At 43.6% G+C, this 14,554-nt stretch overlaps 1 protein-coding gene across 2 annotated transcripts in view; it reads right to left on the bottom strand.

Moving 5' to 3' along the window:
• Window positions 1-785: 785 nt before the first annotated feature.
• The window catches only part of DCUN1D3 (defective in cullin neddylation 1 domain containing 3), a 33,181-nt gene continuing 19,412 nt past the window's right edge, over window positions 786-14,554 (bottom strand). Inside the window, exons 1-3 of one of the 2 annotated variants that reach the window (XM_082858185.1) lie at window positions 4,672-4,945; window positions 2,820-3,355; window positions 786-1,528 (exon numbers count right to left, since the gene is read on the bottom strand). In XM_082858185.1, coding sequence (XP_082714311.1) covers window positions 1,045-1,528; window positions 2,820-3,250 — 915 coding nt within the window. In that variant the 5' untranslated portion in view covers window positions 3,251-3,355; window positions 4,672-4,945 and the 3' untranslated portion in view covers window positions 786-1,044. Of the gene's footprint in view, window positions 1,529-2,819; window positions 3,356-4,671; window positions 4,946-14,554 lie in introns of those variants that run through there. The other variant, XM_082858184.1, reaches the window with a different exon arrangement.

Below are 14,554 nucleotides of genomic sequence, written 5' to 3'. Positions count from 1 at the left end.
CAAGTAAGCTGATGATACTCAATTAAAAAAAAAAATTCAAGCAGAGCTCCATACCACAGTTTTCCTTCAAGTCAGTTGGCCGGCAGGCACAGTTTTCTGACCCCCAGGAACAGAAACTTTGGCTCCAAGGCAAATGAAAAAAAAAAAAGTATTTCCACTTACAACGTGAAAATACAGAAAGTTCATCAAAGAAAGAAAACTATCAAAGTCTACTTCCAGCAAAACTGAGGTAGCACTGCTTTCTCTGCATTCAATGCTTAAGTGGTTCTCAGTACAATGTGTTCTAAAAAAAACCCGCTCACTTGACTGACAGGTGCAGCATGTTGATGGATAAACTCAACATGAAATGCAATAGGTCAAAGAAGGAATGAGCAAGAAGTGAGGAAAATAAGGGTTCCAGATAAATTAGCTTAAAAGGGGGTTGTCACCAGACTACAAATGCTCTTGGCTGGCCTTGGCTCTCCAAGAGCTTTAAATCGCCTGGGAATTAATGCAATGTGGTTAACAGTTAACACTGTTATTCAACTCTGTGTAAATCTTTAAAAATAATTATTACAACCTAAATTCAACGATGTAAACAGCACTACACACAGTACAGACCTGCCCTGAAAAACAAGAATATGCAAAACTGAGATCTGGCACTGTATCGTTTTGTAATGATAATTCAACCTAACTGTCCCATTCCCCCCTCCCTGCTCTACACCCTCCCCCACCCCCCCCAAAAAATCTAATTTGTGCAAGAAGTGGCAGGCTTATTCTATCTGAAGGCTTCAAAAAAAAAAAAAAAAAAAGATACACAACATGTAGCCAGGTTCAGATATTTTGGGGGACCCTCCCCCCAAAAAAGAAATAACCAAAATATCCAAAAAGTGAAGAAAGTGCCTAAAACATGATACAGCATTTTAGAGCCCTTTCAGATACAAGGCAGAGAAAGGTGTAAAGTAGAAAATATCCGGATCTTCAGTAATTTCCAGAAAGGTCCAATTCCTTGGTTGGCTGCAGGGCAGCGGGCAGATCCTTGCTGCTGCTCCTGAGACAGAGCCACTAAGTCTGCTCCTCGGGACATAAGCCCTCGGGCCCTGAGCTGAGTGCACCTCTCCCTTCCCCTTCTCTTTTCCTTCGCTCCATTTCCCACTCCACAAAGGTATCAAAGAGACTTGGCCAGGCCTCATCTTCACTGTAGTTGCTGAGGTCAGGGCCAATCACCTGAGTGAAGTTAAGGAACATGTTCCAAGTGTCCCTGGAGATGCCCTTGATCCCCGAGGGGTTCTCTGTTAGGAAGTTTAGCCACTGGTCCAATACTGGAGGATTGTTCTGGGTAAAGACTAGTTTCCACAGGGCAATGGCTATTTCCCGATGCAGTGACCGCTGCCCTTCTTCAGAGTCCAGGCCGAACTGAAATGTAAACCGGTAGAGATCCTTGAATTTATCCTCTTGTTTGGCTTCTGTTAAGAGGCTAGGGAACCGTGCACAGATCCCATCAATGCTGTCTGCACTTATTGCTTTGCAGCCATCAAAAAACTCCTTCCTGCAACAGGAAGGAGGGGGCACAATTAATAATTGTAAACGGTATAATTTACTGAGAGGCAATATAGTATCATAATTAAGAGGGTAGCTGTGAGGCTGTCTGGATTTGAATGCCAACTCCTCCGCTAACTGTAGTCCTATTTCTTCATCTGCCAAATGGTGAGAATACTACCTTACTTCATAGGGTTCTGGTGAGGACTAAACAAGTTAATATGTCAGCTGCTTCTAATAGTGCCTGGTATATGGTAGACAGCTGATAACGGTTCATTCACTCATCTATTCATCTTTCCAAAGCTAAACTCAAAGTCTCCTGCTCCATGTTCTGCTTCCCATTCTGCAACAGTGATTAAGCTGTAGACTCTCCTCCAAGATGGGGAGTCTCTTCCTGTTTTCCTTTTGATTCTCTAGGGGTTGTTTGTTTTTGGAATATTTTTGGTGACTGCCAAGGGAAGTTTTTGGAGCCAAAGATTCTGGATGAATCTGGGTAACTCTGCCACCAGAGATCAAAGTTCCGTTATTAAAAAACAAAAATTGAGTATGTATTTTTAACATCTATATAATAACACTTTTAGCTTACAACATGGTCTCACATTGACCATCATCTCAGAGATTTCTGCAGCTGCTGAAGATAGAATGTCTGAGGTCTGTCGAGTAACCTACCCAGGGACTAAAAATCGTATTGAGGGGTTCTCAAAGTCAATTCTTACTTACTTATAACCCAGTGCTCTGGAAACCACACCTTGCAGTGACCCTGCCATGTTGTCTCCCACAAACAACCTCTATAGGGATGAACGACCATGACAATGTACACAACTACTAGTTGATAACTAGGGCCAGCTGTCCTTGTTGGCGCATAGGCTGACTAAGGGTAATGTGCAGAGAGCTAGAAGGGGCAACTGGCTTCATGCAGTTACTGAAGCACATCCCCAGTGGCACTCACTATACTGGCACTCAATGCCTAACACATGATAGGTGTACAATAAACATCGAGTGAGGAAGTGAGTGAATTGACAAGTACAGGAGTGAAAGAAAAGATAAAAGTCAAACAGCAGCGGGGCGGGGCAGCAGCGTGGCAACATGGATTACTCCTCATTTAACTTCAGGCAAGGATGGTTGGTACCCAGTTCTTCAGAGGCTGAATAGCTTTAGAGAAATTGGTCAGAAAAAGAAAATAAGATTTACCCCAAACCCTATGAAGTCAACCCAGTTCTATCCTAGCTGGGCACCACTCCTCAATGGTGCTCTCTTTCCCTCCTCTGATCACCTGGTGACATGAAGTACTTGTGACTAACCTGGTGAATTTGCACATGGTAGCAGCCTGGAACTTCCAAGCCAAGAGCAGCACTCGAAATTCCGTGGGGTCCACACATAGGTCATTGCAAAAGCGCTCCATGCCTTCCTCCAAAATTGCATCCTCCCGCTCGTCCTTATAGCGCCTGAACAGTTCTTCCAACCTCTGCAAGGAAGACTCCTCGGCATTTGACTTGGGCTCCCTCCCAGCATCTCCTGAGGACGTTGGCAGCTGGCAGGTCTCAGTAGCAGCCTCTGCCTTCTTGGTCCCATTGACAAGGATATCCCCACCTGGCTTGCCACAGGCTGGCAGCTGTTCCTCACGGTGGCCTGCACCCCGCCTCCCATGTGACTTGCTGCTGGGGTCACGGTCTCCATTCTTGCTACCCAGAGTTGATGAGGGATTCTTGCACTTGGTGACACACTGGCCCATGATGCTGGTGGCCTGGCCTCTAGAGTGGCCCCCTCTGGATTGGATGCCCTTGTTGCCACTGGCCCACGTGCCTCAACATGCCATCAGCCAGAGGAGCCAGCCAACCTAGAAGGAAATTAGAGAGCAATCACTGCTGGACAGGGAGACAGAGTATGCAAGCTTCCCTCCAGGGACTGCACACTGGAACACCACTGTTTCAATGAGCTAACCATGAACGAGGGGAAATACCCCAGGTTCATCATCACCTCCCTCGCAAGCCCATACCTTCACCTTGGAAATGCAGTGGTTAGAGCACATATGGAGAACCAATAAGGAAAATTCCTAAAATTCTTAAAGGTAACATAGATCACAAAGAAGTTGATTCATGTGCGGAACGCATCAAGGAAGACTACGGTTCTGCCAGAAATATTCCAAAGGAAACTTGTCTTGCCAACTTGCCGTCACATAAGAAAGTGATTTGGACCTGTATTAACCCAGAAGGTACAAATAAAAGGTTCATCTTCTAGTCTCTAATGTCAAAATTCTCAGATGTTCTTTTTAAGTAGGATGAGTAGGAAGAAGGGGTAGCCACATCCAAAACAACTATATAGTTTCATAATGGCCTAAAGATGAGATAAAGAATTTGCAGAGTCAAGACTAACGGCAGAGTCCTAGCCAAATAACAAAGTAAAATTTGTCTTGATTTCTTCAAATTCCTTTCTGGGACCCACCCGCAGAGTAGGTGAAATGCCCTTTCTCCACCCTTCCTCTATCCACCTATGGGAGCCATCCACCAAGACTGTTCTCCACGCCAAGGGTCCCAATCGCTGAGCTTCTTTTCTAACCCCCACCCCCAGCAAGGTGGTATGTAGAGGAAAGTCAAGTTCACACTAAATGTGAATGTCCTGTAGGGCCTGCAGGCTTAGTCTTCCAAGATAGCGTCTCCATTTTAACAGAAGGGCTAATTTACCCAAATACAGTCTCTAAATGACAGAATAACTGCTAGATGAAAAAGAAAAGCCTGCAATGATACATAACAAACATCACAGTGATTTATTTATTACTTAAGTAACGAAAAAGTGGCTTTTAGAGAATTGCTAGAAATTTCTGGGCCAGGGATGAGGTGATTTCTCTGAAGACTCTATCTACTCAGACTCTTATTCTTACCTTCAACTAGCCCACTAGAAGATCCATCTAAAATTTAGTACTTATAAAAGTTTGCTACCTGCTATAATAACTGCAGCCTCTGAAATTATAATGTTAATAGAAATTTAGACCAGGAGCCAGAAGTACAGTCGGGAAAGCAGACCAAATCAATGTCAGTCCCATGGCTCTCCAGCTCTAGGGTCAGGGACCTCCACGGTCCAAATTCAAAGCTCTAAGGAGACTGGCAGTGGGGCAGAAGGGTGCTTTTAATGGAAGGCTGGAGCTTTAAACTTTACCTAAAGAATTTTAGCTTCCTCCAAATAGTGCTTGGATAAATTCAGAGTTATCTTCAAAAGGAATTCTAAGGGTATGTTCTGAGTGTACAAGTTTAAAATGACGACCAGAATCATTCCTGTAGTTACCGGAATCACATTGTATCGGGGTGTGTCCCATTGTCCACCTTCAAAGAGAATACATGACAGACATGATTATACATGCCCTTAAAAAAAGACTCGCAGTTTCACTTAGGTTTCAAAAACACGCTGAAACCCTTAGAAGGGTTTTGGTGTGGAAAATGACAGACCCAAGTAAGTTTTTTAAAGCCTTTTTATGCTTTTAGAATATAGCTAGTAAGCCATGAGCACAACTTGTTACAATTTTAAAAGGTAAGGGGTTAATTCTTAGAAGACCAGCATACAAGGGAAGCAACTGTTGAAGCTGAATTATCTCAAAACAAGCAGGACTATACCATGTGGAGGGTCTGGTTTCCAGATTTGTGTTTCTAAAGACTAAAATGCTGAAAGAAACAAAAGGCCCAAACTTACACAGATCCCACATGCTCACAGACTGGCAACTCTAATTCCCAGGCACGCTGACTCACCAGGCTTTGCTGCTCAGCTCCCGCTGCTGAGGGAAGCCCAGGTACCTGGCAGGATAAGAGGATTTCCTGGTTTCCTACTGACCCACCTACCCCAGGCTACTCACCCCTGCCCCATTGGACAGATGCTGCATTATATCAGCTTCGTCCAAATACTGGCGCCAAGGCCTTCACATAGGGACAGAACAGATGGGCCTCCCAAGAGGCCCCTAATCCATTTACCCAACCAGCCCTCCACGTGAGAGCATCTTTGATTACCTGGCACAGCAGTACCAGCTGAAACCTGAAGGCATTTTACATGCCCAGCAGATGAAAAAAAGGAGGGGGAGATCAATTTAGACAGATGGTCAATGAGCAAGTGCCAGGAGGCTGGACCCCTTCCCTCCACTCTGGTCCTTTTCTTTGAAGCAAGTTGTGGTCTCAAGCCAGAAAAAAGTATTTTCAGATCTGGTGGTAAGTGTGGTCCCCTGATTACTCAATGGGCTCCCTTCTTTTGTGTCTCCCCTTTCTTTGGGAAAATAGTTCTGTACCTAGAGATTTCTCAGGCTCAATCATGGAGCTCAGCCATGTGTCCCAGGGTGGCAGCACTTCAAGTGTTTTAAAGCTGAAAGTTTCCCTGGACCCAGTAGCTGCTGGCTAATAGCTAATAATAGTAGTCATCAATTACTGAGCGCTTGATACCATGCCAGGCACTATGTTAAGCACTTTATGGACAATAACACTCATACATCCTCACCACAACCCCATTTAAAGACAGGGAAGCTGAGGCACAAAGAAAATTACCCAAGATCACAAGCAGAACCTGGTATGTCTGGCTTGAGAAACCATGACCTTTCACCACTAGGCTGGACTGCTGAGCCCACCTACATCAGATCACCTCGGGAAAGCCCACCAATGGATGGGTCCCAAGCTCAGGAGTGTCACCACATCAATCACAGAGCAGCAAGTTTTACAATTAGCCACTGGAAAAAAAAAAAAAAAAAAAATGGTCTGTGCCCTGTGCTAAGAAGGGCATCCTAGCCAACTGCCCTCTCCCAGGCAAGCATTAAGACCATGACGCAGGCAGGCAAGATGCCGTTAGGCTCAGTCTCACTAGAGGCGGGGACTAGAATTAGTCCAAAGTTCTTAAACCTGTGATGTTTCAGCCCACCAGCATGGTTAAAAGCTTCAGGTCTTAAAGTCCTACTCTGCCACCGGATGTTTGACCCTGATCAAAACCTGAATTTCCTCAACCTGCAAAACGGTATCTACTTCAAAGAGCAGTTGTAAGGATTCAGTCAGGAAACGCAGATAAAGGGTATCTGGCACACACTGTCCTCCACACAGAAAACACTTGATATGACAGCCATTATTAACAGCCGGGTAGTATCTGATTAGCCTGATGGAAGCCCCAGCTTGTCCCATCTGAACAATGGGCTCCAGGCTTTGGCTTCCCCAGGCCCAGACAGGCCGCCTATCCTTGCCTTGAGTCATGCAGTTGGGTCTTGCTCAAAAACAGTCTCTTGAACTATAGCACTGACCCTGCTCAAATGCACCATTGATCAGAAATACCTGGGGGAATCAGATCCTCCACAGGATAAGACTTGTGAATGACGCTGAATAAAATCAAGCTGGCTATTTGCTGTGCGCTCTGGATACTCTGAATTGCTGGTCACTCCCTGTCCCTAACGTGGGACAGCCTTCCAGCCAGCTCCAGACTCCATTCCCTTTCCACTAGGTTCCAGCTCTGTAGATCTGCAAAACAGGATTTCCAACTTGCTACTTATTTATACGCATTTATACTTGCCAGTGGTCCTCCTGCCACCTCTCTGAAGTGGACAGCCTCAGCACAATCTGAGCACCCCAGAGCCAAATTTCACTAACAGAGTATCATTATTAATGAATACCACTTTGTACTTGTTAGTACATTGTAACAGCTACATATAAATGTAGCTCTATGAAATAATTACCCCCATTTCATAGGAAGAGAAATGGAGGTACACGGAGGTCAACGAGCTATCTAGGAAGGGAGAAACTGGAGAAGGGTCATTAAGAGGAAGAGCTCTGGGAGCAGACAAACCTGGATCTGAATCATGGTGATGGACCAACTTTGTGACCATCAGCATGTAACTTTAATGGGACAGTTGTACCTCATGGTCTGGTGGATAGAGTAAATGAGATAACCCATGTAAAATCCTCTGCCCAATATCTGGCTCATAAAAAGTATTCAGTAAGGGGGCTTCCCTGGTGGCGCAGCGGTTGAGAGTCCGCCTGCCGATGCAGGGGACGCGGGTTCGTGCCCCGGTCCGGGGGGATCCCACGTGCCGCGGAGTGGCTGGGCCCGTGAGCCATGGCCACTGAGCCTGTGCGTCTGGAGCCTGTGCTCCACAACGGGAGAGGCCACAACAGTGAGAGGCCCACGTACCACAAAAAAAAAAAAAAAGTATTCAGTAAGTGTTAGCCTTTATTACAGTTGTTATTATCACAAAGTTGGTGACAGAATCAAGTCTCCCTTCTAGAACAGTGCTCTTGTCAGCAGCCAGGCCAGGTCTCCTGGGGCAGTTCAGGTATGCTGACGCCCCAAATGCCCACAGCAGCTTTCCTGTTCTTGCAGTAAGTGATTCTGCTCTCCTATTTCAGCTAAAGTGGCATAAATGAGTGAAATGGAGTGAGAGACAAGGAGGGGTGGGAAGAAAGGAAAGGTAGGAAGAAGAATAAAGGGGGCAAAAAAGCCACAAACCAGGAAACCTACTTCTATGCGCAGCCTTGGGGGTTTACTTGAAAGACAGTAACTGCTCAGCTTATGCTGGACTAAGACCAGCCTCCAGCTTTCCTCCTTCAGTCTCAGCTCTAACTTCGCCTCTCTCCCTCACTGCTTCCCTGCATCAGCTTCCAGCCTCCCTCCTCCCTGTGCCAGTCCCAGCTGCTGTTCCTGAGGATGGGCTTGGCTGCCTGCCTGGCCCCAGGCCTGGCGCTGGCACTGCTGGGCTGAGGGCAATCCCAGAGGTCGTGGTCCCAGTGGATGCTCTGGCTCCAGAGAGCCAGAGAAGAAGAGATCAGGAAACTGTTTCCATCTCTTAGGCAGTTCCATGAAGTGACAATCAGGCAAGTCCCTGTCTTCTAGGACTTACTATCTACCTCTGAAACAGAATCACCTCTTATGGAACAGAAGGACCAAGAAGGGCTAAACCACACAAAGACAAATGGAGACAGGAAAGGAGAGTGGAGTGTGGACCAGTGTTATGGAAAGAAAGGTGGAGGGACTGATGAAGAGAAATTGGTATTTGTGGGACATGGGCTATATGCTTCATATACATCACCTTCAAACCTCACAACAACCTAGGTTGTCAGAGCCCTTACAGATTAGGAAACTGAGGTTTCTTAACCACTAAGCAGTGGGACTAGGAAATAAAACCAGTCTGTCAAGACTCCAAAATCAACTCAATGGGAAAGTTTCACAGAGAAGATGAGTCTTGTTCTGGGTCTTCAATGACTGGAAGCATAAAGTGGAAAGGAAGAAGGCAAAGGACCAATCTGGTTGGTCCAAGTTGAGACAGGATTTAAAAATGTTTATTAATAGCAATACCTTTTAAGTTACATGTATGTATTGAGGAGACTGACATGAATTATCACATTTAACCCACTACAACTCTATGAGGAAGATAATATAACCTTCACTTTACAGAAGGGGAAACTGAACAGAGTTTCAGGGATTTGGCCTGAGGTGATACAGGAAAAGGGATTCAAACCCAGGCAGTGTAATTCTAAACTCACCATTCTACATCACTGGCCTCACTACATACTGTTCTTTGCTATGACGTATGCCAGGATACATCCTTCCCCTAAGGAGATGATGATGGCCCAAAAAGAAAAGATACATTATCAACACCTGATTGTACTCCAGAGGTACTGAGTCAACAGGAACAGAGTAAACTCCCAGGAAGCCTTCAGTTCCGGTCTGGGATCTCCCTAAGCAATGTGTGTCCTTGAACAACTCCCTTAACCTCTCTGAGTTTGTGTTCCCATGATTAAAATCCTTCCAAGTCTAATGCTCTAGGACTACCTTCACGTCTTGGTATCCAGAAAGGCTGAAGTTCTAGACTTGCAAGCCTTCTGAGGACAGGCATTCTGCCTCCTCAGTGAACAGCTCTCATACTTCTTGCCCAAGCCTGTTAGAGCCAAGGGAAAACGAGAAGTCCAAAAAGACACAGAAAGCAGAGCTACTCCAATCTGAACAAGAGGTAAAAGATTACACTGTTTTTGCAGGCTTCCCTGTCCTAATCATCTTAGTTTGAACTCTGCAGGGTCAGGAATAGGCCCTGATGTATGGAAAACAGAGCAAGCTGGCTCACTGTTATAGCTGGCTGGGAGCTAAAAAACAGGGGGCAAAGGCTGGCACCAAAATCCAGTGTCAGCAAGGCACTTGAGATCTACTCTGATGACTTCCTTGAGAGAAGGAACTGATCCAATCCACCCCTCCCATTCTGTTCCCATCTAGAGTCTGTTCAGAAGCAAGAAGCCACTGACGAATGTTGGTGCTTCTACATATTATAGCAATAAGAAACCCATCTTTCCAACTTCCATCCAAACAGTCTGTATAGCTAGTTGGGCGCATGATTTTACTTCTTACTATATATGCCAGACATCCAGCTGCCAGGGGCTGAAGCAGCTGTACTAGCAGAAGCCATCCCCCTGGGGAGTCTCAAAGCAAGACCACAAGAGCCTCTTGATCCCAACTGGCAGCTGCAGATGCTGAATGACCTGAGAAAAAGTTGGGAAATGGGTGGTGTCCATTTATAAACTACTTCCTAGAAAGTAAACTTGCAAAAATAACAGGAGGAAAGACTGAGGGAGTACTTTAAAATGCAAAGTCTTCTGCTTGCTGTCATTTGGAACTTGGGACTTACAAGAGCACCTTTGGAGACTAGGTCTTACCTAGAGCTACTTGGGAGGAAAAGCTGTTTCCCCTGCCAAAGCAAATGAGACGCGTCTGCTATTTTCATGCTTTTAAAAGACTTTCTGTCCTAAAATGTACTGCAAGCAGCAAGCTAAAACAGCAGTTCCAGTTAGGGAGGGGTAGGAACACAAGACTTTCTACATCAACCAATCTCAAAAGTGCAGAAAGAGGGATGGAGGAAAAGTAAAATTTTTAAAAAAGAAAATAAACCAATTGGTTATATTTCTGTAAAATAATCTTAGGTCACAGGACTAAGACCAGTCAGCTTTGTACAAAAGAATTTTTCTTTTCTTTTTAAAGGGTTCTTACATTCCTTACCTTGCATACTTCAGATATACTAAGGATATATATATACATCTGAGGTCTGAGGACTGAAGTCAGTGTGGGCTCGCAAGAACAAATACTACTTGCCAAATACAACCAAGCCAACACACACATATACTATAAAGTTTCCAAATACCAAAGAATCAAGCATTTTTGGCCTCTGGGTTCCAGAGCTGCTACATGTTTAATCCCACATGACTCAAAACAACCAAAAAAGAGCTGAATTATTCTACTGACCCACACTTGGAATAATTTTGCTGTCACTATTGATCTGGACAAGTCAGACTGTCCACTTATTTGCAAAGTACGCATCATTAACGGGCACCAGATTTCTAGGTTGGCCACTCTTTTTGTTTCTGCACCAGGTTTTTCATTAACTAACTTTCCCTGTTTAAAACCAGAGGGCTGTCTTGGATTTGTGCTCTGTGGTACCATAATAAAAATGGCATGCCTGCTATATGCTATACTCTTTATCTCTGGTTTTAGCTTGGAGCTTATCTTCAGGACACAGCCTCATTAGGCCATACTGAAGGTAAAACCACTGGTTAGGCACCACTTCCCTGCTTCCAATTAGCATATGGATACCAGCCACCCTGGAGGTCTACCAGATTGTAGATAATTAGTCCTCAAACATCCAATTACCACATCAACTGTTCACCTTTCAGTCACCTGAGGAATTCAGTAGTCAATAACTGACTGAAAAATAGTTAACTGGAGTTGAGATTTGGTCTTTGCATCTAAGTAAAAGAAAGGCAAGAAAGGAAACTATGAAATGAGTCAAAAGATGAGAAAGGAACCCAATATAAAGATGATAAATGAGTGCATGCAGACGTCTTAGAGCGGCACCTGAATGACCACAAATGTACAGATGTGGTTTCTAGAGCCACATTTCTTCTAAATAGATCTCAGGTTCATCACATGGTTAGTGTGATGTTTGCTAATTCTTTTTAAAAAAAAAATCCAAATTCATTAAGGCCACATTTATCAGTTTTTTCCTAGAGGCCCATGATGGAAGCTGATTGCTAATGCATAGTAGATGGGAAGAGGAAGAGGGACAGAAAAAAGATCTGTATAATAAAAGAATATCCGTTTTCAACCACATCAGTAAGCTGGTCAGAGAACTAAGGCCACTAAGACTTTCTTACCCACTGCCAAATTCAAAAGCATTACATAGTTATTCTGTAAAGTTTAGAAAATACGAGAAGCATAAAGAGAAAAAAGTCCCCTAGTATCCCACCACCTACAATTAATATTTTGGAGTATATCCTTTCAGTGTTTTACATAAGCACATATGGATGGCACACCTAAGTAAATACATGCATGTTCATACTACACACATTGAACTTTTAAACAAAACTGGGTTGTATTGTACATTCTATTTTGCAAATGTTTCCATTTTATACTTTTTCATATAAATCTTCTCTCATCAAATGCTTTTAAAAGAGCAGCATTCAATGGCAGTACTGGTATCACCACTGACACACCAGCTATTTCACACAACCCATAAACTATTTATAGCCTACTACTCAATCTGTCAAAAATTTGGTGCTGCACTGCAGAGGGGTTACAGAAAGGTTGAGACTCTCTGTTAAAACAGATTTAATAGCCAGATAGGTCTTTCATTGATAATTTGTCAATTTAAAATAAACTCTCATTGTTGGACATTTAGTTTGCTTCCAATAGCTCACTATTATAAATAATACTGGGATAATAAGCAGAATAGCAGCTAAAATTCAGCACATTTGTAATTATTTCCTGAGAATAAATTCCTAGAAGTGGAACAACAGATCAAAGACTGTGCAAAAAAATATTATATATATAATATTCAATGTGAATTCAAAAAAAGTAGTGTCAACTTACACAATGGGAGTGTACTGGGAGTATTTACACCATCTTGTAATATGTGTCAACTAATTCAATTTCTTAAAAAAAAAGCCAAAAAAAAACACCTTACCAAAAGCACTTTAAGACATATTTAAGAAAAAATATCAAACTGCCAAAGGAGGATGGAAAACAAGAGAGAGACCATTTGCTTCATTGTAAATCACATCAAAAGACTGACAAATCCAACAATTTTGGCTCCAAGGATTTCAAGACAGTGTTGTTAAATGATGGGGGTGGGGTACGGTGTGGGGGACAGGAAGAGATTAATCATAAGGGTATGTTTCAATTATACCTACATTTCCCCAATTTATTCTTTGAAAAGAAAATGAAACTTCCCCTATGTCACATACACACACAAAAAAGATAACGCCCATCCTAAGGTCTAATGAGGTCCTCTTATCATAGGTTTAGCGTTGGGGTAGAAGGGTCTGACCCATGGACTTGAAACTGAGTGAATCACATGCCCAGGGAGCAAGAGCCTCGTTCAAAATGGAACTGTGGCACCCTTGAGACGGTTAATAGGCTGGATTTAGACCACAGACTTATTATATGGCTTTCTAGCTTCAGACTGGACCTAAGGATATTATCGCTTACAGCACAGACTTGTCTGCTCCCCCAGCCTCCAGGTTCTTCATCAGGTGGCCACCAATTTTCACTAGAAGATTCCTCTCCCTCACTCTTGGTCATGTAAGTTGGGTGGGGCTCATAATGGACCATGTGACTCAAGCCCACCAAAGCCTCCTATGCCCTTGGCTTCAATGATTGGGCCAGGAATATGCAGGTAACCTAAGTCAGACAAAGTGAATCTTAGCACCGAAAGCAAAGGAGGTTGGAGCTGCTTTGGTCATCTTGCCAGAAAGAGCACCAGGGAAAATAATAATGCCTATCCAAGGGTCACTGTGAGAGTTAAACTGTCTCTTCTTATCAGATGGGTCTCACCTCAAATGCATGTAAGACACCAGAATAAAATCACTACCAAGAGACAAAGAGAAAATCAGTTTCAAAGGCATTATTTGCACCCAGAATCTAATTGTACCTAAGTCAGATCAAAGCCTGAACTTTACAGTTGTATGAGCCAATTAATTCTCCTTTTTCGTAAGCCAGAAGTCAGGTTTTCTGTCACAACAGAGAGTCCCTACCAAGACACAGCTGTCACTTAGACCTCTTCTACTCACAGAGCAAAGAAACAGAAGATCTGATACCATGGTCGAAGACCAACTTACTAGGCCACAATTTCAACCCAATGTATCAAGAGACCCCTGAGCTGAACCCTAAGACCAATGATCCCAAACTCGAGCAAACTATAAAATTCCGTTACAACTGGGTGGACCATGATAATGCTATTCAAAAGAATTTGAAAGATGGTATGACTAATGAGAAAAAGAACCTTTCCAATTGCAATTCTTACAACCTTAAGCCTCCTTCAAGCAAATATGCCACAGAGCACTTACAGCTGCTTTTTTCTATTGTGTATACTTCTGTCATCTTCATGTTCCCAAGGAGGAACCTCCTCCCAGCATTCAGACACCACGTGAAAGGCCGTAAAGCAAAAGCTCTTGGAAGTCTTTCCCTATGCAATAACATGATCAATCTTCCGACTAAAATAGGTTATTTGATCTAAACCACATCCTATGAAACTGAAAGACCAGACCTGACCAGAACTTTGCTACCCTCTTGGTTTCAATGACTATTATTGAAACAATTTCTCTTTGGTTTCAAGTACTGAAGAGCCTATTTAGAAAGCATTCAGGTTTTGAAGACGGTGACAGGAAATGCCCATGTTAGTGTGTCTTTATTGGAAATACATTCCCTGTTGGTTGAAACTCGAGGCCCCAAGGTTTGAGCCTTTTTCTTCAAGTTACTTATTTCACAAATGTGCACTCATATGGCATGAGGCCAAAGGGTACATTAACATGGGTAAAGATAAGCAGATAATCATATAAAAAATAGAGCTTTATACCTGGTGGCTGGCATCATGGTATTACAGGCTTGGCAAAGTAAGACATCTTATGATTCCAGCCCAGTTCCCACCCACTTCCCGCCCATACTGATCTGACAAAATTGCCACCACCTAATGGCCAATTGCAATGCTGTCTATTAAAACTCTGCCCTGGGACTTCCCTGGTGGCGCAGTGGTTAAGAATCCGCCTGCCAGTGC

Source organism: Leucopleurus acutus, assembly GCF_964270905.1.
Source record: "Leucopleurus acutus genome assembly, chromosome: 16".
Classification (NCBI taxonomy): domain Eukaryota; kingdom Metazoa; phylum Chordata; class Mammalia; order Artiodactyla; family Delphinidae; genus Leucopleurus; species Leucopleurus acutus.
This window is presented reverse-complemented; position numbering and strand designations above follow the sequence as displayed.